At 39.4% G+C, this 26,173-nt stretch overlaps 1 protein-coding gene across 12 annotated transcripts in view; it reads right to left on the bottom strand.

Annotated features, from left to right (window-relative positions):
• PDLIM5 (PDZ and LIM domain 5) overlaps nucleotides 1–26,173 on the bottom strand; it is a 132,884-nt gene that overhangs the window by 55,234 nt on the left and 51,477 nt on the right. For 6 of the 12 annotated variants that reach the window (XM_040599220.1, XM_040599196.1, XM_040599207.1 and 3 more), the window contains 2 exons: nucleotides 5,162–5,201; nucleotides 3,416–3,840 (listed from right to left, as the gene is read on the bottom strand). In XM_040599220.1, the coding sequence (XP_040455154.1) occupies nucleotides 3,416–3,840; nucleotides 5,162–5,201 (465 nt within the window). Of the gene's footprint in view, nucleotides 1–793; nucleotides 811–3,415; nucleotides 3,841–5,161; nucleotides 5,202–26,173 lie in introns of all 12 variants that reach the window. The other 6 variants (XM_040599237.1, XM_040599247.1, XM_040599282.1 and 3 more) reach the window with 2 other exon arrangements.

The raw sequence follows: 26,173 nt of genomic DNA on the forward strand, positions 1-26,173 counted from the left end.
ACAGTTAATAGCAAAAATAAAAACTGAAAATTAAAGCAGTAATTAAAGGTGTGAAACTACATGGAAATGTCATTATCAACATGCAGTTTACCACATTCTAGCAACTACCACAGTGAAATAAGTAGTCTTTCACATTTGTTGAAAGTGGTATGATAAACAAAATATCCTGCTGACTTCTCTTGTGGATGCCCCGGTCCCTTTTTTAAGGCTAAAGAGTCTGCTAGTAATGACTCGTTGAGGCAACAAGGTGGTGCCAGAGACAAAGGAAAATTCCACGAGACAGGCTCTCCCTTAACCCAGCCTTGCAGCAAGGGGAGAAAAATGCCAATAATATCTCATTCTGTTTATCATCCTTAATAGGTATAAATCACAGTATACAGATGTTACTTGTGGGTTTTTTGTTGTATGAATTCGCTATCCAGCCTTTCATTCCATAGTCCTCAAACCATCTGTGCTTTTATACTGTATTTCACCATTTACTAGTTGTATTACCAACACCAATCAGCCATAGGTGCACCAAGAATTTATCAATACACACAAACACCAAACATATATTTTATGGAATAAAAAAAAAGCCGGAAAATGTAACACAGTGACAAGCAAGATCACTTCATGTCCAATGCAGACAAAACCATTTACTACGCTAAGAAGTTACTAAGAAAAGCCGAAGCTGTTTTGCAAAATTTAAATATAAAACTCTGTAAGAGCCATAATTTTGCAAAACAAGAATACATGCTAGTTATTCCAACAGGAAGAACGACCATAATTCAGCTCCAGTGCTGTTGATACTAACTTTATCACTGTTGTTATCTGCAAGGGAAAAAAAAAAAAAAAGTATTTGATGTGTTAATATGTTCTTTGCTTCTTGAAATATTAAAGGAGTTTCCAAATCCAAGCTCTGGTAAAGCCATATATCATGTAAGTCAAACTTACAATCATCAAAAGAACCTACAAGGGAAAAATTTAGCCCAGCTGAGCTTAAATTGAGTAAAGTCTGTGGACGTCTTACCTGTTTTAAGCAGCAGGCACGTTTTCATGCAAAAGCTGGCAAGAAGGTCTCAATAAAAGTGTAATTGCACACAGCCTACTGACGGCAAATTGCTTTCTTTCTGAGCCAGAACTAAACAAGGGAAACAAAACTTCCTTCCCCATCCTGAAGTAAAGTCAAATAGTTTGTATCCTGAACGTGGTTTGAGGGGAGTCAAGAAGGGAGGAAATTCTGAGTACAACAAGGTACATGTCTGAAGAACTGCAGTTACTCGAAAGTGTTACCTATGAACAAGATAGAAGCTGTCTTTTTTTTTTTTTTAGAAAATAAGTAATGCAAAGCACAGAAACAAAATGGATTTAGACTGAGCGATTATTCCAAAAATCAATGTTTCTTAAATTTCATGTCCAAATTTTTCATTTTAATTGGGGTGATAGTTAAGCATAACTGTAGAAATGTATTTTTTCTAAATAAAACTAAGTAGTGTAGCAGCAAACCAATATAATCACTTTAGAGGTTTTTGTTTGCTCTTTTGTTTTCTGCCTTAGGATTGCAAGACAGTTAGCCCAAACACGCTATTGTAAGGAAGGTGGCAAAATAAAGTAGGTTTTTACACTTCTAAATGTTTTCAGGCTTTCCCAAACTAGATCTGCAAGGCTGGCAGTGAAACAGGGATTTCTTCACCTGCCAGCTGTGGTACTCTTCAGTCAGTATTATTCATCCCCTCACCATAACATAGGGCACATAACGCTCACCCAGCCATTCTATCTTGATTGTCAAGTGCTTACTCTATGCCTGCAGTGCTTCCAGGAGACATAATTTTGTTGCTATTGTTCCTCTTTTTCAGTACTAATTGCTGCTTTTGAATACTCTTTACACACTTATTTGCTAAAACAGCATTCTTGGAAAGATAAGAGATGGTTTCTTGAAGTGTATTCAACAAGTCTACCAGCATTGCAAGTCCTTGGGATCTCCAGATTTCATCCCACTTCTAGGCAGTGTGGACGCCTGCCATCATCTGTTTAAGAAAGGGCTGGAAGTTACCATGACAACAGTATAAATGCATACAAAAATTATATAAAATGCATACAGACTGCATTATATGAGTCCACATATGGAAAACATTCATACTGCAATATAAAGGGAATAGGTACCTAAAAAAAGCTATTTTTCCGCATGAGAAGCTCAACTGAAACTGCAGTTTATCCTGTATCCTAGTTGATGTCGATGTTTGCCTTTCTGTAGGGTTCTTCATACACTTTATATACTGAGAGAACAGCAGAGGCGAGAACCTCCAGCCCTTTTCCTTTGAGGGATGGGAAACAGTAACCACAGCTTTTAGGTTTTAAGCCCAGGTTTGACATTTTTGTTACTTAATTCAATCCGCCGGACGATGCTGCTGGGCACACAGGCCAAGGGGCATGGGACCGCTTGCACCCAGACGCCGCCTCTCCCAGTGGCACAGCAGCCGCTGGGAACCATCCCTGGGGCACTGCAGCTCCCCAGCCCTGCCCAGGAATTTCTGGGAGAGCCCAAGGTGGCGCCGGCCAAAAGCATGCTGCCAAAACAGGGTGGTGCAGGTCTGAGTGCCCAGGATTGCTGCTGGGCTCAGTTTAATTCACTAATCTATTATTCACTTGTCTAGATGCTACACCAGATACAGTACAAGCCTTTTATGTGGCCTTACAGTTCCCTAAATGTTAGGTGTCCCGCATCCACTTCAACATAAACAATTACACTTGAATATGAAAATCGCTCAAATTTTGAATCTGTGTTGCTTTTTTAGGGTAAAGGTAACATTTAAAGGTGAGGTATTTACTTTATAATGGTGCACAAAATCTGCTTAACCCTGACAGCTTCCCTTAATGCATCTTAAGGTTTCTTGTATGTTGTGCAGAGAAATAACATGACATCTGCCCCTTTGGCTCCATTCTGGGACCTTTATTCAGTGGTCCTGCCAGCACCACAGTTGCTCTCTCAAAGCATCTCGTTCCCAGCCATCGCAGCACCCGCTGACCCTTCTTGCCAGACCGCTCTGCATTTTGGAGTGCCTGCTGCTTTCAGCAACTATATCAGGAGTCAAAATACACAGCGAGACACGGGCATTGAAATTAACAGCCGGCTTGTTGTAAGGTCTGGAACACATTGCGATACAACCCATTGTGTAAAGCATTTTGTGGTCCTGATTCAATTTAGCTGTGACACTCTACAAACTGACGTGTCACTTCTGGGGAAAAAAAAAAAAAAAGTCAGCACTGAAAGGCTGGCTCGGTCCTTGGAAGCATGGCTTTTAAAATGGGAGCCTTTCCTCAGAGATTCGCTTCTGAGGCTTAAATGACTCCTCCAAGCTTTTGCTTAGCCCTTAAACAAGCCCGGCTTTTTTCCTGCGAGGAAAGACCCTCACAGCAAAAACAAAATCCCACCTACCCATTTTGCTGTTTACTCTCCCCCTGGTTTTCTCTGAATCCTCGTCGCGGCCCCTCAGCCAGATCCTGGGCGCCATCACCGGCCGAGGCGCTCGAGGCGGCATTGTGCGCGACGGGCTGCCGTGGGACATTAACTGCAGGTTTAGCAGCGCTTGGCGCAGGCGACCGCTGCTCAGCGTTAGGCTTGGCGTTAACATGCAGTCCAGGTGCAGCACACGGGGCCGGGGCGGCAGCCGCCGGGGATGGAGCTGCCGCCTGGGCTGGGGTGAAGGCGGAGGACGGTGATGGGATGGAGGTGACTTTGGAGGAGGTTACAGCTCCAAATGGCCTCGGAGTCTTATTATAAGCCACGCTCGCCGTGGCAGTGACTTTGGGTGCAACAGCAGAGGCAATGGGCACAGGCTTAACTACTTCTGTAGGTTCTCCCTATGTGAGATGAAAAACAAAAAAGACACACACAAAACCATGCCAAACGCATGCACATTCCTCAGCAGGGATCTTCCCAGCTCTCAGGGGAGATAACCCACCTAGCGTGAAACGAAGAAACACAGAAGCAAGCTTCACGGAGACTGCAGCCGTGAGATGTACGGAAAAAAAACAAGCCATGCGTTTTTAGGAAAATGATCCAAGCATGCACAATCAATATGAAATCCCATAACGCTAACTCCTCTCATCATACCCAAAAGAGACACCCCACAAATCAAGTTCAAGAGACTGAAGAATCACTCTATTGTAAAACCCACCAGGTAACTCATGTGGAAAAAATCAGTGGGTTTTTATTAAAAAAAATAATCCACATTCCACCTCTCAAACCCCATTTAAGATATGCACATTCCTCACACACAAGCATCGTGGATGCCTGTACACACACACAGCGTGTATCGATCTGGGGACAGGGCCGCTGGGAGTGGAACCAGAGCACTGGAGCTCATTTATTAGAGGCCAGTGCTTCCAGGCTCAGTGAACTTTTCCAGTTGCACTCCATCAGTGTGCTCCAACATCTTCATATACACTTGTCAGATCAAAACTCTCAAAAAAATGCAAAATTTTTTTTCCTCCCCAGGAGCTATGCATTACCATAGCGGTTCCCGAACTGTGGCCTTTCAAATCACAGTCAGCAGAACAGTAATATACTATACAATCTTTACCTCCACTGGAGAGGATTTTGAAGTACAGGCCATTTGTAAGCATTTTCAGGTTTGCAAACAGCCTCCTTATCAGAAAGGGGGGTTTGAAACTGTTACTTGAAAACAAAACATTAGAAGAATGGAGAACAAATAATTCCCCAGAGCTTTAAGGAAAGTGAGGAGAATTGTTCTCTGAAACTGTAGTATTTAGATTAGCTGCTTTCAAATACAAAGATTTCAATGCCCATTAAAACTAACAAAAAAACCTGCAAACGAACCCCACCACCAAAAAAATCCTACTAAAGTTTCCCACTTTGGAACAGAGTAAAAACTTCTGCAATATCTTTCTAAAAAAATGTTCCATGATCTGGAAGATAACTTTTTTTTTTTAATAATCATTTGCCAGGTGTCTCAATATTTTTTTGAGGGGTAGGGGAAGCAGAGCAGAAATCACTTAAAGATTCAAATACCACAATACTTTTATGTAAAACATGGAAATCAGGCATGTTATATTGAAAGAAAAGTTTGAATGACAGTGCTTATCAACAACAGGGTTTGACAGATGGGTAATAACAGTTAGTGCCACATGCTACATTTCTTGGTTGTGATGATGAGCATACCTTTGGTACATGGACAAGATCAGGTTTTGTAGAAGCCACTCTGGAAGAGGAAAAACATACACATAATCATAAAAACCAAGTTATTTTATGTTTAAGCGTTTCCCTGTTCCAGCTCACCACATCCACCCACAGATATATAAAGTATTCCTTTTTGTTTCCTCTAAAAGAAACAAGAAGCATTCCAGTCAAACCTACAGCATCATTGTTAATATAAGGAAAAGGCAAACCCAAACTTGATTAATTTATCCAGATACAACATTAGGAACTCTAGCATCTCTCATCAAGTACTATTTGATTTATAAATTCATAATACCGTATCACCAGTTATGAGACTTCAGCTTCAATTTGCTTATTGTTTTCCTTCCTTTCAAAAGAAACTATGTCACATAACTCAAAGGCTTTGGTCAGATAAATTGTGTTTTAAATATACCATGAACTTTATTCAGGCTTAAAACAGCTTCCTTTTAGAACAACAACAAAAATCCTTCTAAAGTACTTAGCAAATTAAATAATACAAACATTTGGCACAGTCTTTGGTCTTCAAAGGTAAGGTTAGTGTCACTTGAACTCCACAGCAGATGGCAAAAAATTTCTTTTGAACAATGGATGCATTGAAACTGCTATGGGGTGGTGGGAAGGAGAGGAAGTATCGCAATGGAAAGGATTAAGAAGATAAAGAATGGAAAGATTTTATTATACCTTAAGTGAACTGGCAACATGTTCAGGTAAAGGCATCTCATTTGGTTGGTTTGGGATTACTTTTTTTCCTGATTTGCATATACTTACATGCAAACATACAGACACACACACAAAATTAAAAAAAAAGAAAAAAAAAACCCAACAAAACAAAACACACAAACCAGCAAAATATCTGACATTTTGTCTGCAAACATTGCTGCTTATATACTTGAGTCTTTTCATGTTGTTTCAGTTGAAAAGTGGCTTCTTGCCACATTTCAAAACATTTCTGGCCATATTTGGTAGCTGCTCAGAAAAGCTGGCATCCTTAATGAACCGAGAACCGGCAATCACATCCTGCCTGAAATCACACAACCCCGGCTTCCGACAAAGCTTCTAAAGAGGGTTTTGAATCACTGATGCTGGATTCTCATTTTCAAAAAGATAATTTGTCAGGGAGGCAAAAAGGTTTATTTAACTGGAGATCAGCTAACAGAGGCTACAACTTTACACACCTGTATTGTACAAACCAGCTTTTCCATTTCTACCAGGAAAACATGGAGAGCTATATTTGGATTAGGCACACTTGGTACATTTAACAACTTCTTTTATTTTCCTTTTTTTTTTTCCTCCTCCATTGTTTTTGGTTTTGTTTTGTTTTTGTTTTTTTTTTTAACTAATTATGTTCAAAATGTTTACTCCTGTGAAAGCCATTTGGCCCTCAGGGCTCATCAGATGCCAGCAAAGCAATCCTGCTGCAGGTCCAGTAGCCAAAAAGGGAGAGACACAGAATCCACACACTATGCTGGGGGAAAAAAAAACCAAACCCAAACCCAAACAAAAAAAAAGCAGCGCACAAGATCATCTCCTGCACTTTGCCTTCACCATTTGTGCATTGCTGCTGACACACATTATGTCCACATCAACAGTAATTCTCAACAGAGAGAGGGTTTTGTCTGCTCTGAGGAACAGGTCCGTGCTCCCCTTTCCCACAGAGCGTGCAGCCTATGAGAAGGGTGACCTCCAGCCCTCCAAAGCACTGGGGTGCATCATTAATCACCCTTAATTGCAGAGTTGTCAATTTGCACCAACAAAAGCAAGGAGAGGAAAAAAAAGCCAATACATATGGAAACTTTTCTTTCTTTTTTAAGACCAGAGTTAGAAGGAAACATGCATCTCACTCTGTATCTTGGGTACAATTATTCCAAGTAACTTGGAATGTTTTATGTATTTATTAAGCTGATTTAACAGTAAGAAATAGAAAAATATTCATTATTCAAGTCAACTACCATGTGTCATGCTTGAGAAAAAACAACTCTTTGCTAATGCTGGACCTTGTCATTTCAGTTTCATAAAAGGAACGTACTTAAACCTTTTTCTTTTTACAAAGTAATCGAAATTGACTTTGCAATGCACAAGATTGCTCTGCATTCATCAGTACAGCAAAATGATTTCAAACCACTATTTCAAGATGACCTGAAAACAGTCTTCAAAAACATCATACAAAAAGAAGAAATGGGAAAAAAGGGTGAAAAAAAGCCTCGATAACTGAAAATTTCCCAATGTTCTTTTAACATCGGAGTCACACAGCATGACATTACTTTTATTTCCCTCAAACATACTTGAAACAAGGACATAAGTTCGTGTGTCCCAGACATACTGGAAACAGTTTAACTTGGCCTTGTTGACTTCAGGCCATAATAGGACTAAAAATCTGTGATTTATCCCATATTGTATAAAGAAAATGCTTGCCCAGCAAACTGAGCCACCAAGATCTAAATCTGAAAAATGCACAGTGGTTAGACAAGACAGTACTAAAGGAAATGCGCACTTAAAGCTGAACAGCAAAACACAGCCAACGCATACATTTAAGAAAATACTTCCTTTAGGGCTATTTCCCTTAAGATTTTGATAGATGCTACTAAATTGCATAGCAAAAAATAATTAAACTGGAGAATCTTGTACATTTTCTCAGTTGTTAGCACTTTGTTTGCCACCTCACAATTAAACAAATTAGGATTTCATGCTGGTTTGGTCACTTTGAATGTGTTATGAATAGCTGACTGGAAAGGCTTTCAAAATGAGATAACACACTTGCTCTTACCATTTACTAGAAAAGCAGGATGGCTTAAAGCAGGCTATTTTCTAAATGATTTAAAACTAGCAGTTCAGTATATTAGCTTATGCAATATTTTCAATAACATACAAACAAAGCAAAGACATAAAAGCTCAATATAAATGCTTACTATAAACAACTCACACAAAAGACCTTGGCAAATGGTTAGTTTCTAGCTTCATACGAATTATTATAGACAACAAAAATAGAAGTGGCAGCCATCACTTACTGACAGCCCAATACTGAAAAGGAAAGCACACAAAGTTTTTTCACAGGCTTCTACTTCAAAGATGTTTAGCCTTTCATTAAAAAACCTACGTATATTTAGCCTGTGTAAACAGTTAATTTCAACCAAACATGATCAAATTTGCTCTCTAAACATACCACAGGCCGATAAATACTCTCATGACATTTAATGCAATTCAAAACATTCCAACTTCCAGTGCAGCCTTATTAGGAAAATGAATTAGTCTGCTCTTTGCTGTAAGCCCTGTGTCCAGCAGAAACTATTCATTCTTCAAATTCTCCTTTTATTCATTCCTCTTCCAAGTATTTCACCCATTAAAAAAAAACAAAACCACAAAAAAAAAATGAAAACCAAAACACACAAGCAATTCAACACAACTCTTCTAAAATTACCAATAACTGGAAAAATCCATTAATAAAGCTAAAGCTCCAGTATTTCATGCTTCTGCAATGAGTACAACTTGATACATCATCTCCAAAGACCCATCATCAACAAAAACACTGTAATCTCAATAATTAGCGTTATGGAAATAAATACAATGCAAAGCAGGATATTTTTTTTTATAAGTCTCAGCTGTTCTGTGTGTACAACCACATGATAGAGGTCCAAACCCTCAGTCAATAAATCCTAAAGCTTCATTGAACCTGAAATCCAAGAGGTATTTTGCAGCCATCTCTCCTCTAAATTCCATTTAAAGTCCCACCATCCCCAGATCTCCTGCTCCTTAGTAAAGGGACTATATTGTATTTATAACTTAAAAAGCAGATGCCGAACTCAATGAAAAATTCACAAGATACTGTGTTTATGAACCCCTCTATAAACAAGGGGAGCAGACAATACCAGTATCAACACTGCATTTGGGGTTTTCACATCTCTGTAACTATGAGGATTGCTCATAAAAGAAGCTGCAAGACCTTCATGAAACCATTTAGGTTGGAAAAGATCTTAAAGAACACTGAGTCGAACCACAACCCTGACACTGCCAAGTCCACCAAACAAAGTCAAGGCTGGAAGATTTTCCATAAAATTGTATTTGCTGTTCTGAACTGAACCTTTTTAATAGAAGGAAGGAAGAAAGGATTTCTGCTCACCCCCACCCCCATTTTCAAAACTGACTCCTTTTTCCCAGCTGATCAATCAGGATACAGGTTTAGGCAGCAGATAGTACATCCCTGAAAAGCTCCTGGTCAGATCTTCCTTCAAAAAAACTATTTTTTAGTTTTGCCATTGTAGTCTGCAGTTCTGTTGGTTTGCTTCATTTTATTGATAGAGACCAGTGAGCTGACAGGGCAGAAAGCTAAATGAATTTGCTTTTTGTAAATTAGCCAAATCATGGGGGGAAAAAAATGACAGGCAGAAAACATTTAACATATATAACAAGCCACGACTTTCACTAGGGGTTATCTGAACAAAAACAAATGCAGATACAGTTTAAAGTACAGAAAAAAGAACAATCCAAATATATTTATTTTTTCCTTTAGACCCTTCTCTATCACAGACATAATTCATTTCTTACCAACCTTGTTCTGACTCACAACAATAGAAAAGCAAAAACATTCTTAAGCTTGCTTCTTGTTGCAACTCATACACCATCAGAAATGGTTGCCTTATATACACTAATATAACATACAACTACATTTCCCACAGTTTTGTGGAAACATACACACTGCCCTGGGCAACACCAGTCAGTAAATGAGCACTTCAGCAGTCTTGCCAGGACAAGCACCAGTGGCCTTGAAGCTGAAAAGCTCCTCACATCCCAAGGCATGGCAAAGCATTAAAAATTATTGTTAGGTACTACTCAATAAGTACTGGAATTTGTTGCAGTCATTGCAAAAAGGAGATTACTACTTTTTCTTTTTTTTTCCCTTAAGAAACACAGCAATGTTTTCAAATCTGTATTCCAGTCACCATGCTTGCTAACATCCCAACTGATGGCTCTCAACCTTTCTTAAGTCATTTTCTTTGTTTTAGTTTATTATGTTAGTATTCATTTAGTGGAACATACCAAATTATGACAAATATGGGAATGTTAATTACAATCAAACAATGCAGACAACAGTGCTCACTGCCCGCAAATGGAAACTTCAAACCAGCGATACAGGGGAGAGAAGATGGGATGCATAATGGTATTTCAGATACCATACATCTCCAAGGGGCTTGGTACTTACATCTCGTTCTGGAAATTAATTCTTACATTACAAATGTACTCTTTCTCCTCTTGCCCTACAAAATGCAGCTCATAAAGTTATGATAATTCAAACATTAAAATGCAAACAGTGGGAGACGGTTGTCTCAGCATGAACAAAACATTGAAAAGAGTTTCTGTGGATGCTCTGTTTGCATGTGAAAAATTTCAGAAAAGGAACTCTTCAGCATGATAAGCCACTTTAAACAGCTTATAATTTTTGGGTTTGATGCCCTTTGATGAAGTATGTTTAATGGAGTACACTAATATTGGTATTTATTTCTTAACATAGTGGTACCTCGAGATAATACTTAACGCCTTACCTCACTATATTTAGCCTGGGAACATTAGCTCATGAGTCACCCTCAACAGATTCTACATTTTCAGTAAGTTTAAATGGGGAGAATTAACGTAATGTGCATATCAGCATTTTACATATGGTATATAATACCTTTACACCCTCACACTGTGCACTCCCCCAGCACACCAGATTACACTGAAGCACTAGGTCAGGTAAAAGCAAGAAAAATTATGTTCTTGCTTTACTGGCTATTTGATATCTGGCCAAATCAAACATACGTGTCCCCCTCTTCAATGTAAATAAGGTTTGGGATTTCATCATTATGTGTTAAAATAAACAGTGCTGACATTTTAGGAGAGAAACAAGCTGCCCTCTGCTTTGGTATTCCTACCCACAAAGGATTAGTTGTTTTCGAGACCTCCCAAAGGCAACCACTGTTCATAGTCTCATTCCTGTGGTCTGTAGCAACCCTACTGAATGCATTTGTAAAGAGAGTTTAAGTGCAGGCAGATAATATTTTATTCTATTAAAGCAAAACCAAAAACCAAAAAAAAAGCTAAGAAAAAAATACTGTGGAATTGATCTCATCTTTTGACCACCAGAGACTTTTAAAAATGTTCTTCTTGCTCCCGTGAAGGCAGAAGGTTTAGAAACCTGGAGAGCCCATGCACATGGCCAGCACTGGACTAGAGGGGCACACCTGTCCATACCTGCCCATGACTCCCCTGATTAGAGCTCCAACAGGTAAAGCACCCCCAGCACCAAGTACGGCTGGAGCCTTACCACCCTGTACGGCAGACCCCTGCCCTCGGTCCCAGAAAAGTTATAAAGCAGCCTGCACACAAGGGGTAGCTCAGTGTGTCTGAATGATGGAGCTCAGCAGGCACCAATCCCATCCTGCCACTGCTTGGCTACTCACAAGTGATAGGAAAACTAATGGCTTGTATATAAGACCTCCTTAGAAATGACCTGCATCACTGAAGGTAATGTTTATCACTTACACCTTGTTATAAACTGATTTTTTTCTTTTCTTTAAGCTTTCTTAAAGCTGTCGTGCCAAGCAACATTATCCACATAACAGTTAGGTGCATATAACAGGACAAAAAAAACCCACTACACCCGGGCTTTTAATAAAGAGGAATTTATACATCTGATTTTCCTTATAAATGCTTTTTAGATACTAATTGTAATACAGCAAGCTACCTTTTAAAAATAGCCAGCTTAATGAAAAGCTTAGGTTTAAATTACTTGCAGACATAGTCAGTCCTCCAAAGACCTCAAAAAGAAAAAAAAAAAAGCAAAACCAGCTCAACTTCATGTTGACTTCAGCCTGTCATCAAATCTAGGTTATAATTTAGGAGATCCCAAAATAAACATTATATTATTTTTTCCAGTGCTTTCCTCAATATGGTGACTAATGTTTAAATTACCTTTGTCTAAAACATAGCCCAAATATGCTTGAAAGAGCAGGCATATTTATTTTAACTGGAAATTCATGACAACCAGCCCCCAATCCCCAACATAACCGCCTTTGGGATTCCCCCACCGCCCCTTAAAGGCATGCTTGGGAATGAGCATTTATATCAACATTTCTTCTCTCAAATGAAGAATCTGGCAATTTAGAGAGCCATTAGATTATTGTATTTTAATTCTTACGGGGGCCAAGCACATCTCTCCTCCATGTAGCGGCTCACCCATCCATGGCTTCAAGAAAATCTGAGAAACATATTGGAAACGTCGTTAACCAAATGAGACTAAAGCTGTTTCCAAGGCATCAGGCAGAAATTACAAGAGGAGCCATGTCCTTCACAAGGTCACCAGCGTGGAAAGCAATGTCACCCATCCAGACCCCAGGAGCACTGCCCAGGTGTCTTTGGCCAAATCCCAGCTGCTTCCCTACTTCCTATCAACTCAACCACATGGACATGAGGAGAGCTTGCAGCAACTGCGTGGCTGTCAGGAAAATCATGGACTCTGGGGCTGGTCCAGAAAAGCCAGGGGCATGGCAGGAGTCACCAATAAAGAAACATGATGCTAAATACATCAAAAAGGATGAACTCTGTTGGGTTTAATAGGATATGCTATGTTTTTTATTCTTTCCAGTTAAGGTCGGGAATACCTTTAAGCATTTGTATGACTGCTGAGTGTGACCCACCACCAAACAACCAAATTTTCTTTCCCATTTTGCTCCTTCAGGCACCTCTCTCCTATGCCACCCCTGCAGCAAGGGACAAACATCGACGTGCACAAGCCCAGGGCCAGGCTGTGACACAAGGACCACCACAGGCCTTTCCACTGCAGGGACACTAAAGCCAGCACGGACCTGCACCAGTCCTCACTGCAGCAGGTGTGTTTAGGAGGGCTCCCCCAAGCCCCCCCCCAAAGGAGACACCATCACGGGGGGGGGGGGGGGGGGGGGGGTGAGGTGGGGTGGCAGCTGTGGATAGTAGAGCTGAAGCAGTATAAACCACATTACAGAACTATTACAGGATCAATTTAATGAACTTGCACTCGCCAGAAGAAGTTAATTTTTCTATTACATGTCCTCGCTTTTGTTGCCCTTTATCATTTCCGCATATTGTTTATATGTTACTGGCTTAGCAGCACGTACAGCAGGTCTAACATGCTGAGAAAAGCTGTTTATGCCTGGACATGGCTGTTTACTATAGCTTTAGATATCTAACAACTGCAATTTTAAAGACATAAGGAAACTGCCAGGTACTGCATCTAGAAGACCTCCAGTTAGCCTGGCCACACCTCTAAGGGAAAGGGAAGCCAAACAATCACCACCGGAGTATAAATCGGAGCTGGAAATTATCTTGTTTACTGCAAAAGCTAAGCAAGAAAGATCAAACAGCAGCAGTGATCTCCTAATTCCTGCAGCCAATAAACTGGCCAAGGAACCAATTATACTGGAAACTCCACATTCATTAAGTAAAGGTGCATAAAGCAGAGTGCTGTAATTCTTCTGCTGTTTGCAACAACTGAAAGAAGAAAAAAAAAATTAATAATCCCACATGATTCCGACTAGTCCACCTAACTAAAGACTTCTCCCTTCCTGCAGCCTACCTTTAGAAAAAGTAGGTTTTATCCTCAGCTCAAAATACTTCAGGAATAGCATTCACAGCATGCTCACAGCATATGCAGCAATTAACTGATTTTGTGGGCAACTAAGCACTGATGCAAAACAGATACAAAACATCTGATTGTTACAAACCCTGTGAGATTTTTCAGAATGCTGCAAACATTACTTTGGCTATAAGGCAAGACGAAAGTGAGCAAGCAACATTTGACAGGCACAATATGTGTTTTTATTATTTCATGGGGTTTTGTGGTTCTGCGCCACAGACATGACTTTCTACTGACAATACCCTGGATTTTTTCAAAGGCAGTAATTTTTCAAAAACAGAGCGGAAAATAAGCCCTCAAAATGGTGCAGCTGTGTGATTCAGCTATTAATAGATGCCTGATTCTGCAGCTACTACTCACCTTTGTTTTAGGTGGTGTGACAGATACATACCTAGTTCAACCTGCAGTGGTGGCTCTCAACTTCCACGTAGCTTTGGTTCAGACCTCTAGAAAATCCTGTATTCCTGAAAACCTGCCTGCTCTTCCCAACATTACCAAAAATCCCATTTTTCCTATGCTGTTAGACTTTCATGATACTACCGCTATCTTTCAGGAAGATATTTATTTTCCAAACAGCCAATCATTAATTTATTCTCATTCCACTCGTTACTACAGGAAGGTAGCAAGAGCCTTATTGATGAGTCAGGACACTGCCATTTTGATTCCCAATAGCTAAGAGATGATCTTGACCAGCAAAGGACAGGTTTTATTTAAAGTGTCTCATTCTTTCCTGTGAGCTGATGCTTAGGAACGATTTCTCTAACACCACCAGTCAGTTCACATATTTACCTTCGAGTTTTTTCTATTCTTTACATCCCACATTCACAGAGGCGCAAAAATTAACGATGTGAAATCAAGAAAATAAAGTTACCTGCACAGGCATTAAGTACACTATTTAGCCAGTTCAAGCTAACTTGAACTATTTTCAGCATATGAAGGGCACAGCCCGTATTTAAACTGAGTAAGCTTCTTTTAATCCATTTAGAGACAACTGTCCCTTGACAGATCATCACATATCCTTTTATAATTAAAGAATGCCTGCAAGTTAGCATCATAAACTATGCATGTCAGAGAGATGTGGTTTTTCAAAGGAAAGCAACAGGTGTGGGCCATATTCTGTATATGAAAAACAAAAGTGTAAATAGAGCCAACTAACATCACTTGTGGCACCCAAACAATGAGATGCATGTTTATGAAGGAAAAAGTGACACCGATTACACAGTGGTCTGAGGTAGGATGGATTTGGGCATCATTGGGTCAGGGAAACAACCTGTACATTACCAGATTCTGAGCTATATGGAACCCATAGCAGAGCAAACAGTGGGAACTGTTCTTTTCCCACTCCTAACACTGGGATAACAGAAGAAGAATTTTTAAAATGAGATTTTAAATAAATGCCATTAAAGCACATTACACAATCCAGATTATATTAAATACACCCCTCCACATTTTCTGAAGAAGTTTCACTCTCAAGTATATTCACATACTATTCAAATTCACAAGTAAAGGTCATATCTAAGAAGTGTTTCAGCTTCCCAAAATGCAACCTGGACTTGGCCGGGAGCGCAGGAAGCATCGCTGCACATGCACATGCTGAGCCACTGCCAAATCCCAAGGCTACTTCAGGTTATGGAAAGCAAACCAACAGGGCTTTAGAAACTTTTTGATCAGAAAACTTTTGGACCTGGGTCAAACAGCTATTCTTCAAGCTCGCTGTTTTTCTAGCAGTCTCATTAAACTATTGAATTCAATGGACATTTGACTTAACACTAGCATTGGCGATTCAAAAGCAGCAGCAACAATGTTTTGCCTAACATTTGCAGAGAGTCATCATTTTCTTGACTGTCTGATACCTTCCTACTAACAGTTCTCTTTACCTAACCAGTATAGGGAAGAAGAAAAAAAAAAAAGTATTGCTCAATATCCCAAAGCACTAGAAATGGTACAGTCATGCCAGCCTCAAGAAGCTCTTAATCAGGCTGTCTGTAATTTGGTAATGCAGTCAAAGTCAGATCTGTGCTTCTGTATCACTTAGGAAATTACAGTGCACACGAAGGACATCAGACTTCCAAAGCAATGCTCCTCACACAGGCTTCCCTGTATTTCCTAGTTTGAGAAATTAACAGCTTTGCTCTTGGTCTCCTTTGTATGACATAACTTTCTGCAGTGGAATCGGAGGCTGCTGCAGGCTTCCTCTAATAAAAACCCCAAGGGGAAAACAAGACACAGACAGCATGATGACAACGATGATGACAAGACTGGTTTAGATCATGGTGAAAGAATTTCTTCAACTTTTTGTTCCAGTCCTCAAACACTCACTGGCACAAAACATGCCTCAGCAACAGGCACAGAATAGCTGTTACTACCAATTATTTGTATAACTATGCACTGGCACGCTAGGAGAGGCTAGAGCACCTCCAGGATTCTTGTCTCCATTTTGCTAGTGGTTTGTTACAACATAACGATTAAGTCACCTTCAATTTTCTCATCTTCATTTTTAATTAATCACCCTACGTTTAATGCTTTTAAAATAAAGTAATAAGCACAAAACAGATACCTCTGGCTATTTAAATAAAAGTAAAATGAAGCAATTTGTAGGGAAACAAATACAGAAAGTGATCAATTAAACTATCCCTGTCATCTCAGTCATATAACGAATTTGATTAGCTTTATGCAGGCATAAAGTATATGCAGGCTATGTATTTCTTAAAAAAATATGCTACCCAAGAAACTAAGAAGATTTTGTCAGAAGCTGATGCCTCTCAACTTCTGGTTCAGTCACTTGACAGGAGAACTTTGAGTGTTTCATACCCTCATACCACATAAAATCCTGTCCAGTTACTGGATCAAGTTGCTGGTACGTACAGCTTAAAGGCTTTCATTTTTTCAGTGAATCAAACGTAACATTTTCAGACTGCCCGCATGGGCCAGGCAGGCTCTAACTTAATAACTGTACCTGGCATAAAAACAGAGCAGGCAAAATTTGAGAAGTAATTTATTATCCGCTAAGAGAGGCACGATTGTTCCAAGAAAAAAATAATAATTCTGCCATATCTAAACTTATCATTACCTCTTTTAACAAATGCCTCGCAGAGCCTGTATTACAGACTCCATGGAAACAGGCCAGGGAGTCGGCCTAACACATGGAGCCAGACAGCTCATGTTGACACATTCAAGCGCCCTGCCCTTCAATACTCTCGCCTACTCCCTTGTAAACTGCATCAAGATTTGGCCAGGCATTTTTTCCCCTTTTTGAGCAATGAGCAGCCAACAGTATACAAAGAACAGTAATCAAGCTGAAACAGAAAATGAGGTATTTCTGTAGCAGCACTGTATATTTCAGATACAGCTAAAGCCTGCAGGAAGGAAGCGATGCAACATATCAGACACCACACACAAACGCTACACAACTTTGCGACAGTGATGCTTGTTTTCAGACACCAAAGCAAAGATCCTCAGGGCGAGATACTGCTCGTTTGCTGTGTGAGAATGGGGTTGGATTATTTTTTTTAAGTGTCTCTGAGTCTGCTTATACTTTCCACTCCCTTGAGAGAATATAATCAAGGACTAATGCATCCCAAATGATTCTCTGTATCCTCAAAAAAAAAAAAAAAAAAAAAAAAAAGCATAGATATAAACCCATGAGTAATATTTAGACAAGAGAAAGACATGTATTCTGGGGCGTGGAAGAGTTAAGAAAACTTTTAACAAAATATTGCATTAGAACAATGCAGCTGTTCACAATTACCGGCATACACTGTGCGGCACTTCTGATTACCACGTGTTTCATCTACATATATCTACATATAAATGCATTATTTTGCTAGTCAAAAGTTTGGCATTTAGATGGTATCTACAAGGCTTTAAAACTGAAGTCTGCCTGTGATGTCCCAGCTGGCTATTCCAAAGTGTGCCAACAGAATTAAAATGTCACTAAAGATCATGCCACTCTCTGAGGCATCTGTGTTATTTTAAGATGTGAAGATAAACTGTGGCCAACTTTACATTGTTTCCTTAAGTCTTTCACTCAATATCTACAGATACTGCTTAAAATAAATGTGCAAAGTCACCAGCACCACAATTTACATGAAAGCTAACAAGTCTCTGAACTTTCAAGAAGGCATTGGACAGGTGGCACAGGTCAAACTAGAAACAGGTAGAAAAGTTTCACTTGAGATTGTGAATGACAAATCGCCACCATTCTTACAGGAGAATCTACACAGGCTTTCAAAGGTATTAGCCAGAAAATCTGCTATTTGAGAACAGAGTTGGGGGAACTGGGGAACATTTAAATTATTTACCTGAAATAGCAGAACTCTGAAAGCATTGGCTCACTGCCTGCAGAAAACATTCATCACAAGCAGTTGCACGCTAACTGTATCCTCCAGATTATTGTTCTACGGACAATGCTGGTGAGGAGGTGCAACTCCATAGTCTACTACTTGAAGGGGTTTTTTTTGGGGGGTGGGGGGGTGGCATGGAGCGGGGATGTCATGGGTCTCAGCTGCTTCCTACAACAGTTTCTAGGTGTGCATTTGACTTGGAGCTAGGAAATACATGATGTGAAACACTGGTCTCCACACTGTAAATTGCGCTTCTTGGGCAATCTCTTTGTACAAAAATCAAAAGATCAGCTCTCCAGACATTTTTTCTTAACACCACATTTACATTAAGCAGACCAGGGACCAATATTATTTACCTTGGGCCAAATGCTATCTCCAAGAGGAAACATCCATGAAAAGGAAGAAAAATGTGTCACTGACCTGTGGAAAGCTTAGTATTTCTGCAGTCTCATGCAAAAGTGAGAAAGCATTTCTTCACAGTCCTGAAAAATATTCTGTGTTGTTATAGAAAGCTTGGGTTGGCTACCATGGTTTGGAAACCAACAAAGTAGTGCTGGCCATCTTCTAGTCTCCATACACGACATCCCATAGTTGTCTTCACCAACCACATACACAAAACCTGTTTTTTGGAGAGCTCTCACTAGGGCTGCTCCTTGCTTACCCCCAAGTCTTTCCTATGGGCTTGACCAGCCCTACAGGTACAGAGAGTTTGAAATGATTGCAACTGCAAGAGTTCCCTAAGCCCACGCTAGAAGACTTCCACACCTGCCATCGCAGAAATCCGATTATCAGCTGGGTCTTCTGCTCATTTCTGCCAGTTTCTCCTCTTGCCTCCCTGCCTGACCATTAGCAATCTACAGTGACCTAAAGCAGCACTATTTGTTCTGGCATATACGGTACCTTCACTTCCACATCTTTAGCGGAATGGGTAACCACATGGTCTGACTGATTCTTTTTAGTAAGAGCAATTAAAAAAAAAAAAAAAAACCACCACCAAAAAAACCCAAAACAAAACCAACCAAACAAAACCTGACTCAGACTGAGAGACAAAAAGGAAAAATGCTGAAATGCCAAGAGGTAACTTAATGATTTGGTGACTCATCATGAGAGGAGTCATCTTTGCTGTTTAAAGAAAAAAAAAAAAAAAAACCAAACAGCAGGAATGCGGTGCATCATGAAAAGGATCAGATGAATTCTTCACATTTTTAAAAAATAAGATCATTTGGGCAAATTACACAATGAATAGGGTAGTGAAAAGTAAATAAATGATGTTTGCAATTACTCCGGCTCACTTTCATTCTTCCTTTTGGCCTCATTCACAGTGTGCAGCTATGATATCTCATCTTAACAAGGAGACATTCTCTAGTGCTAATGTATTGAGGAGGAAAAAAAAAAAAAAAAAAAAAAAAAAAAAGAGGGGAAAAAAAAACATCTTAGCCAGGAAAAATATCCATGATCAACATTAAAGATGTAGCTTTAAAATAAAAATTTGCCATAAAATTAAACTCTCAAAGCCACATAGCAAACTAGAACCTTCTTCATCTCTCTTTTGCAAAGAAAGAAAAGGAAAATGAAAGGAATAGTTTCACCATGTCCTTTATTCAGATCTTGATCAAGGGTGTGTTGTGTCTGTTAATTGCTGGCTTACGGCAGAAACAGTTCAGGTCCAGCTCTGCAAGATACTGTATTAGCAGCCTTCCTGGAGAAAATGCCTCAGGCTCCATTATCTTTAACAGCAGATTAAGTCCTTCTCATTAAACAAAGAACCCTTTTTCCTCCACATCATGAGAAATTCCAAATTTGTAACTGTCTTATTGCAAAATGCATTTTTTTTTATTTCTAGTATAAAAAACACATACAAATCTGGAATCCATCCTCCTTACCAACATAAATCTACCAGATGATACTACCGGATGATTACATGGTATGCAGTCCTGATTTCTCCAGCCTTTGTCCCTTCCCATTTGAAACAATCGGTAACAACACTGAATTGATGTATTATTAATTTTAGTACTGGCATGCTATCTCCACTCACCTCTATATACTGTATGACAGAATCTGTGTTATTTGTTCTTTATTATACGCACCAACTACATTGTGTGTCATAAATACTTCACTAACAAGTAATGTAAGTAAGGATCACTTGTTTGTGTTAAAAAAAGTGACCTATAGATTTCATTCATTTAAGATACTAGTTCCGAAATTTTCCTGGATCCTAAAAAACCCAAAACCACACAACCAAAAAACCTGCAACCTTAATAACTTTTCACAGAAGTACTTAGGAATGCAAAAAACAATTTTCACTTACATGAGACACCTAATTCTCTTCTCTCCATTCCCACCTCCTACCAAAATACATCCTAAATGATAATTGAGATTTAATATTGATTTTGTTAGACTTTTTTTTTTTTTATTTAATGAGGTTGTTGTTTACCTAAGTCATGCTGAAACTTTACTTCATTCCAACTTCCACGTTAGCCCAAGATACCTGTTCGTGTCACCTTACTCTAGCAGCCCTGCCACTAGGGGAACTTCAGTCTGCCCTTGCTCCAACTCGCTCAAGTTGCACTAGGAGCTTCCTGCTGTAGGAAACCCCCCTCATCCAAGTCTAAGAGGTCCAAAAATCCCACAACCATACTCTCTTTGTAATTAAGTTATTCAACGTTGCTCCTTTGTAGGCAGCCTCAAGAGACGCAACACAAAAATACTAATCCCAGCATTCACTTGACTATCACATTAATGAGGTGGTGTCTTATGGGTTAATAAGACTGTGGAAAATGACTGACTTGTCAAGCCATACCTTCCCCTCAAAACTTGGAAAGGAGGTACCTGGCTACTCTTTCGGCCAAGGGACTCGAAGAACACTACCGACAGCAGGCACACTTACACGTTTCAGTACTTGAGAGGCCTTGAGTGGAAAATATTACACAAATACTTGCAAAAACTGTTATATTTAGGCCCAGTACATGTATTTTACTGAATTCACGTGTCACTGAAACTTATAGTCTGCTCATGTGGAGTGGCTTTGTATGTGAAGGAAAAATAATCAGTTAATAATAGAGAAGCATTAGTTATCTCTGAAGTCACTGTGCTCATTAAAACTTTGGCTTTCTAAACTCTGTAATACATTTTAAGAATGTATTCTACATTCCATTTTTCACATAGAAGATTAGTAGTTAGAAAGGTTACTATGTGGTCAATAGACAACTACTCTGGGTTTGGTTATTTTACCTCCAAAACGCATCAAGGGAGTGTTAAAAGTCCCCTGTGCTGAATCTCACATTATTTCCATAATTTGTTTCCTTCTGCCAAGATATTTCTTCCCTGTCCAGCAGCAACCAGTCACAGCTTAAATGCAAAAAACAGACTAGCCCAAAAGCAAGCCCCCAAAACAATTGCCACTCAGAAAACCCATGTAATTGTCTGGTGAAGATTTTATTGAAAACAGGAGGCAACATTAAACATCAGCTTCAAAACAGTCTCACCTGCTGACATAAATTCTCTATAAAGCTCATGTGTGTCTCAGACAATGACTCATAACCTTCCAAATTTCACTCTTTTTTTAAAAAAAAAAATAATTTGGAAGATTTTGTGCTCAGCCACACCCACATAAAAATAACATCAAATCCTTGTGGATTTTTTGTTTTGTGTTGGTTTGGGTTTTTTAAGTAGTATTTTTATTGTATCTTGGTAAGAGTTAGAAGTGTTAGGAAATTAAATCTTGCCAAAACTGTGGGGGAAAATACTCCGCAGACATGATAAGCTTAAAAGTTTTAAGGCATTAAGAGGAATATTGAAGATCCCAGAATATGAAAGCATATAAATCTGTTTTGAATTTAACTGTAAGACAGATTGAAATCACATACAAATTTCATTTTAACAGACGAACTACACTCAACTTACAGAGTCCACAAGAATGCTGGGAAAAACCTAAAGTCAAACTTGCACCAATATTTTACAAAGTATGCAACAAACACTTTGTTAGCCTCAAGTGCAATTTAGCCTAAACTGAGAAAATAAGCAAGAATAAGAATAATTTACTCATTTTAAGAGAAGGAGATGTCATTAAGGAAAAATAAATAAATATGTCCAGGTTCTGTTCTGGTTCAAACGGGCACAACTCCCCCACTGTAGCTACATGAGTTCTGTTTTGAGCATCTAAGGCAAGCAAGCAAACTTGCCTGGCTGTTTAAGTGGGCAAATTGCTACCCAAAGTGTTCTTGAGATATTTGCAATAACTTTTTTTTTTCCTTCTTCCTATTTTGTCACTATATATTTATTGCTAGTGGTCTTGGTTTTAAACTCTCGTAGACCAAAAGCAAAGCTAAGTCTTTGTCACCTTATATTTTTGCAGAAAAGACCATAATGCAGTCTTTTCTGATTCAGATAAGAGCCAACACTAACATCTCTGTGCTGCTTCTCCCAAAAGTTACACTTTCCTTAAAAACTTCCTCATCCTTTGAAAGATGCTGTTCTTTCTGACAGTTGTTTCCCTCCTGCTCTGCTCCCTCTGCTCTCATCTTTATGATCTGTTATCTAGAGTCCAGCTTCTCAGAGCTCCCCTGAAATGGGCAGCATCAAACACTTCCCTTGTATTGATTAGTTGCCTCAGGGATGGGGAGAACAAGGGTCTGATGTCTCCACCAGCAGCCGGTGGTGTCAGGTCACACACAAGACAGAGGAGTATTGTGGAGCAAACACCAAGCAAATGCAGGAGGTTAAAAGAGCAGTTCAAAACCTTTATAACAGAGAGGTAAGGTCTCTCAAATCTCCTTACTCATTCAAAGGAAGAGAAGGGAAATTTTCCTTTCCCAGCACCTTTTGTGCATCGGCTCAAATACAGAAGGGCTCCAGCAGAAGCACCACAAGGTCAGGTGGGAAGCATGTCCTCTGGGGCTCTGCCCCAGCTGGGAATCAAAGTCCTTTCAACACTTGAAACTTCTGCATCTCTGTGACTGACAGAACATGCACATTAGCAACTGCAAAGACAATCTGGTGGGAATAAAGATTCAGCTGTGACCAAACCGAATTGTCAGATGAATCCTCAAGAATTCCTATCTCAAGTCTCAAACTGGAAGTTGTCAGGGTCTGCACCAGACCTGAGCCTTTGTCAAAAGCAAGAAAGGTGTACAGAAGTAGGTAAAGAAAATGGACATTTTTTTTCTGAACAACTCACTGTGCATTAGGTGAAAGTGGGGATACACCCTGCACAAAGCTGGAGGAAAGTGCACTTTTTAAAAAAAAGGCAATGTGAGAAAATACTTTTCATCTGCACACAGCACAAGCCCTTGATATTGTTAGCCTGTCTGGGACGAGAGTCATGTTGAGGGATATATATCCCTAAATATAGACATATGCCCATAAAACCCCAACTCAATTATTAGTTACAAGTGTTTATGATAATCAAACCCACACCTCTTGTGCAAGCATCCAGGTTTTCACCACGCAGAGGTTATTAGAGGCATGATTTACTTCTCACCGTCCCTGCTGCTGAATCATCAGATACCAGCCACAACAGGTCTGGATACCAAACTAACAGGTTCACTGATCCAATACGCTCCTCCTCTAAGACAAATCCATCCCTACAGTTTTTCCAATTCTCTTATTATTTTTCAGGCTTAGTGTTCAGATCAGAACACATCCACTGAAACACATCCTTTTCAGTGTCAGGACAAAGCACAGTGTAACAGAAAATGTGAAGCAGTGGTAGGGATGTAAAAATCAAGATGTTCACGGTGCTCTGTTATCCAACCACCAGACAAAGCTAGATTTTACCTCTAATGCTGAAGTAAGAGCAGCATTAAAAGATTAAACTCTCAGGTCTATTTTACAGGGCACTGAAAATCTACAGTGAGTTTTGCACCAGAACATCCAAGAGCACACCTTTCTTCTCATTTTATTTTGTTGTAGGAAACTTCTATTTGGGAAATGAACCCTGTCCACACTCCAAAACCTAAGTAATATTTACCAGTTCAAAGCATATTTATGTCATCACCAAAATGTAAAAATAAGTGCAACAATCAGTATTTGCCTACGGGGCTCTTAACAGCAAGAGAATATTTGGGAGGAGAACACAGGCACTTTAATTTGAAAGGAACTAAACAAAAGTGACTGGTAACAGTCACCCCTGATTTAATGGTCTCCATGATACTTCATTTTTCTTAGTATCTTCTATTGAAGTCTGCAGAGCAGCCTCAACAGCTATCAAGTAAGATCAGATTTGACTGTGTGAAAGGTCAATAAAGGTTATCTGCATGACAAAAAAGAGGAAACTTTTAGTTTTAGGAAATAAAACATTAAAGCCAAAGCCAGCCTGCTGCAAATCCAGAAATGGAACTAGAAATCCTATGCTTAACCACTAAATCAGTTCTGACAAATAAAACGCCACCTGAAATATCAAGAACATTAATGGAAAATACTTTGCAAGTAATACAGCATCATTACTGTATTTCCCACAGTGGGTAATATTACTACAGAAACGGAAAAAAACCATTTTGCTACATTATGTAGCAGTGCTTATGGAGTATCAGTGACTGTCACCATGAATACCACAGAAGTCCATTAGAAAATAAGGAAATGAAAGCCAGAACTGCAAAGGCCTCCTGGAGAAAAACACTGCAGGAAAATCACTTCAAGTGAAACAAAAATATAACAAAATCCTAACAATACCACTTTTCTGATGGCTTGCTGTAACTCATTAAATAAATAAAAAAAAAAAAAAAAAAACACCAAACCAACCTACACTTCCCTCTGAGAATTATTTATAAATAGGAGGAAAACAGTTACCAAAACTTCCTGAAACACAGCTATGAACCTTTTCCTCAGAATAACTAAAAAGCAGGACTTAACTGGGAAATCTCACTAGGAGCAAACATTGCTTGCCTGTCAGCACTCAAGATCTGAACTATTCAATGGCTCAATTTCTGCCTTCTGAACCAAACCCAAACACCAACTTCCACCCACCCCCCAAAAATCCCCAACAAATCCAAAAAAACAACCACATGCTTTCAGTATCATCTGTGTGAAGAGAAGAGACAAGGAAAAATAAAAAGTGCCCAGACCAAACTTCTACGGCCACTATAGCTCTTGGAAACGGTAGTGCAGCCCAAATCTCCTGGGATATAACGACTACAGAAAGGCTGATTTGGTATTGCACTGTCAGCTGAGAGTCTGTGTTTTCCCCCTCATGTAGGAAGCTGGCATTTCTACCCATTAAATAGAATCTTTATTGCACGCCACGTACGTATCAACAGTCCACAAAATTAACTCCTGTGGTTTTCAAGAGAGTTCTTAGACTTCTATAACAAAGATTAGCTTAGTTATATTCCTGCGTTCCTGAAATACATATATTTAATGTTTTGGAAATAAATTCAATCTATTACTTACAAGCATCTATGCTATGAAAAGATTGCTTAGGAAGAGTTGCACCTCTTATGAGAGGGGATGTTTGAGCATGTATTGCATGTCCTGCTTCCACCCTTCAATAGTAATGAAAACACATCAACACCAGGAACGTAAATCAACTTAAAAAGAGAAGCAAAACTGACTTGAGGAGTTTGCAACCTGCAGATTATCGTCAGACTCCCAGTAATGATAGTTACCACCGTAATCAACCCAGACATCTTTTCTGGATAAAGTTTCAGCTTGCGAACGTTAGTCCTTGCTTTCAGTAAGAGTATATAAATCAAACCAAGTTAAGTACATCAGGTGATTCCCTGCTGCCTGCAGACATACTCCCTCAAAACAAGCTTTTTTGAATTCTGAAAGATAGAAGAGGAAACTGTTGGTATTGCAGGAAGTTACTTTACATCACAAGCAGCAGTTTATTATTAAACTGGTCTTTTACCCAGGCAAGGCACTGCAAAGTGGTCCTCACTTCACGTGCTGAGGCATGCTGGCCATCCAGCACATGCCAAGATCAAGTATAACAATCTCATTTCCCGATACCTCCTACTGAAGTACATAAAATATATCTGGATAATTCATCACTGTTCCTGTCTTCAGAGACAG

The sequence above is a fragment of the Falco naumanni genome, chromosome 1, assembly GCF_017639655.2.
Source record: "Falco naumanni isolate bFalNau1 chromosome 1, bFalNau1.pat, whole genome shotgun sequence".
Taxonomy (NCBI): Eukaryota; Metazoa; Chordata; class Aves; order Falconiformes; family Falconidae; genus Falco; species Falco naumanni.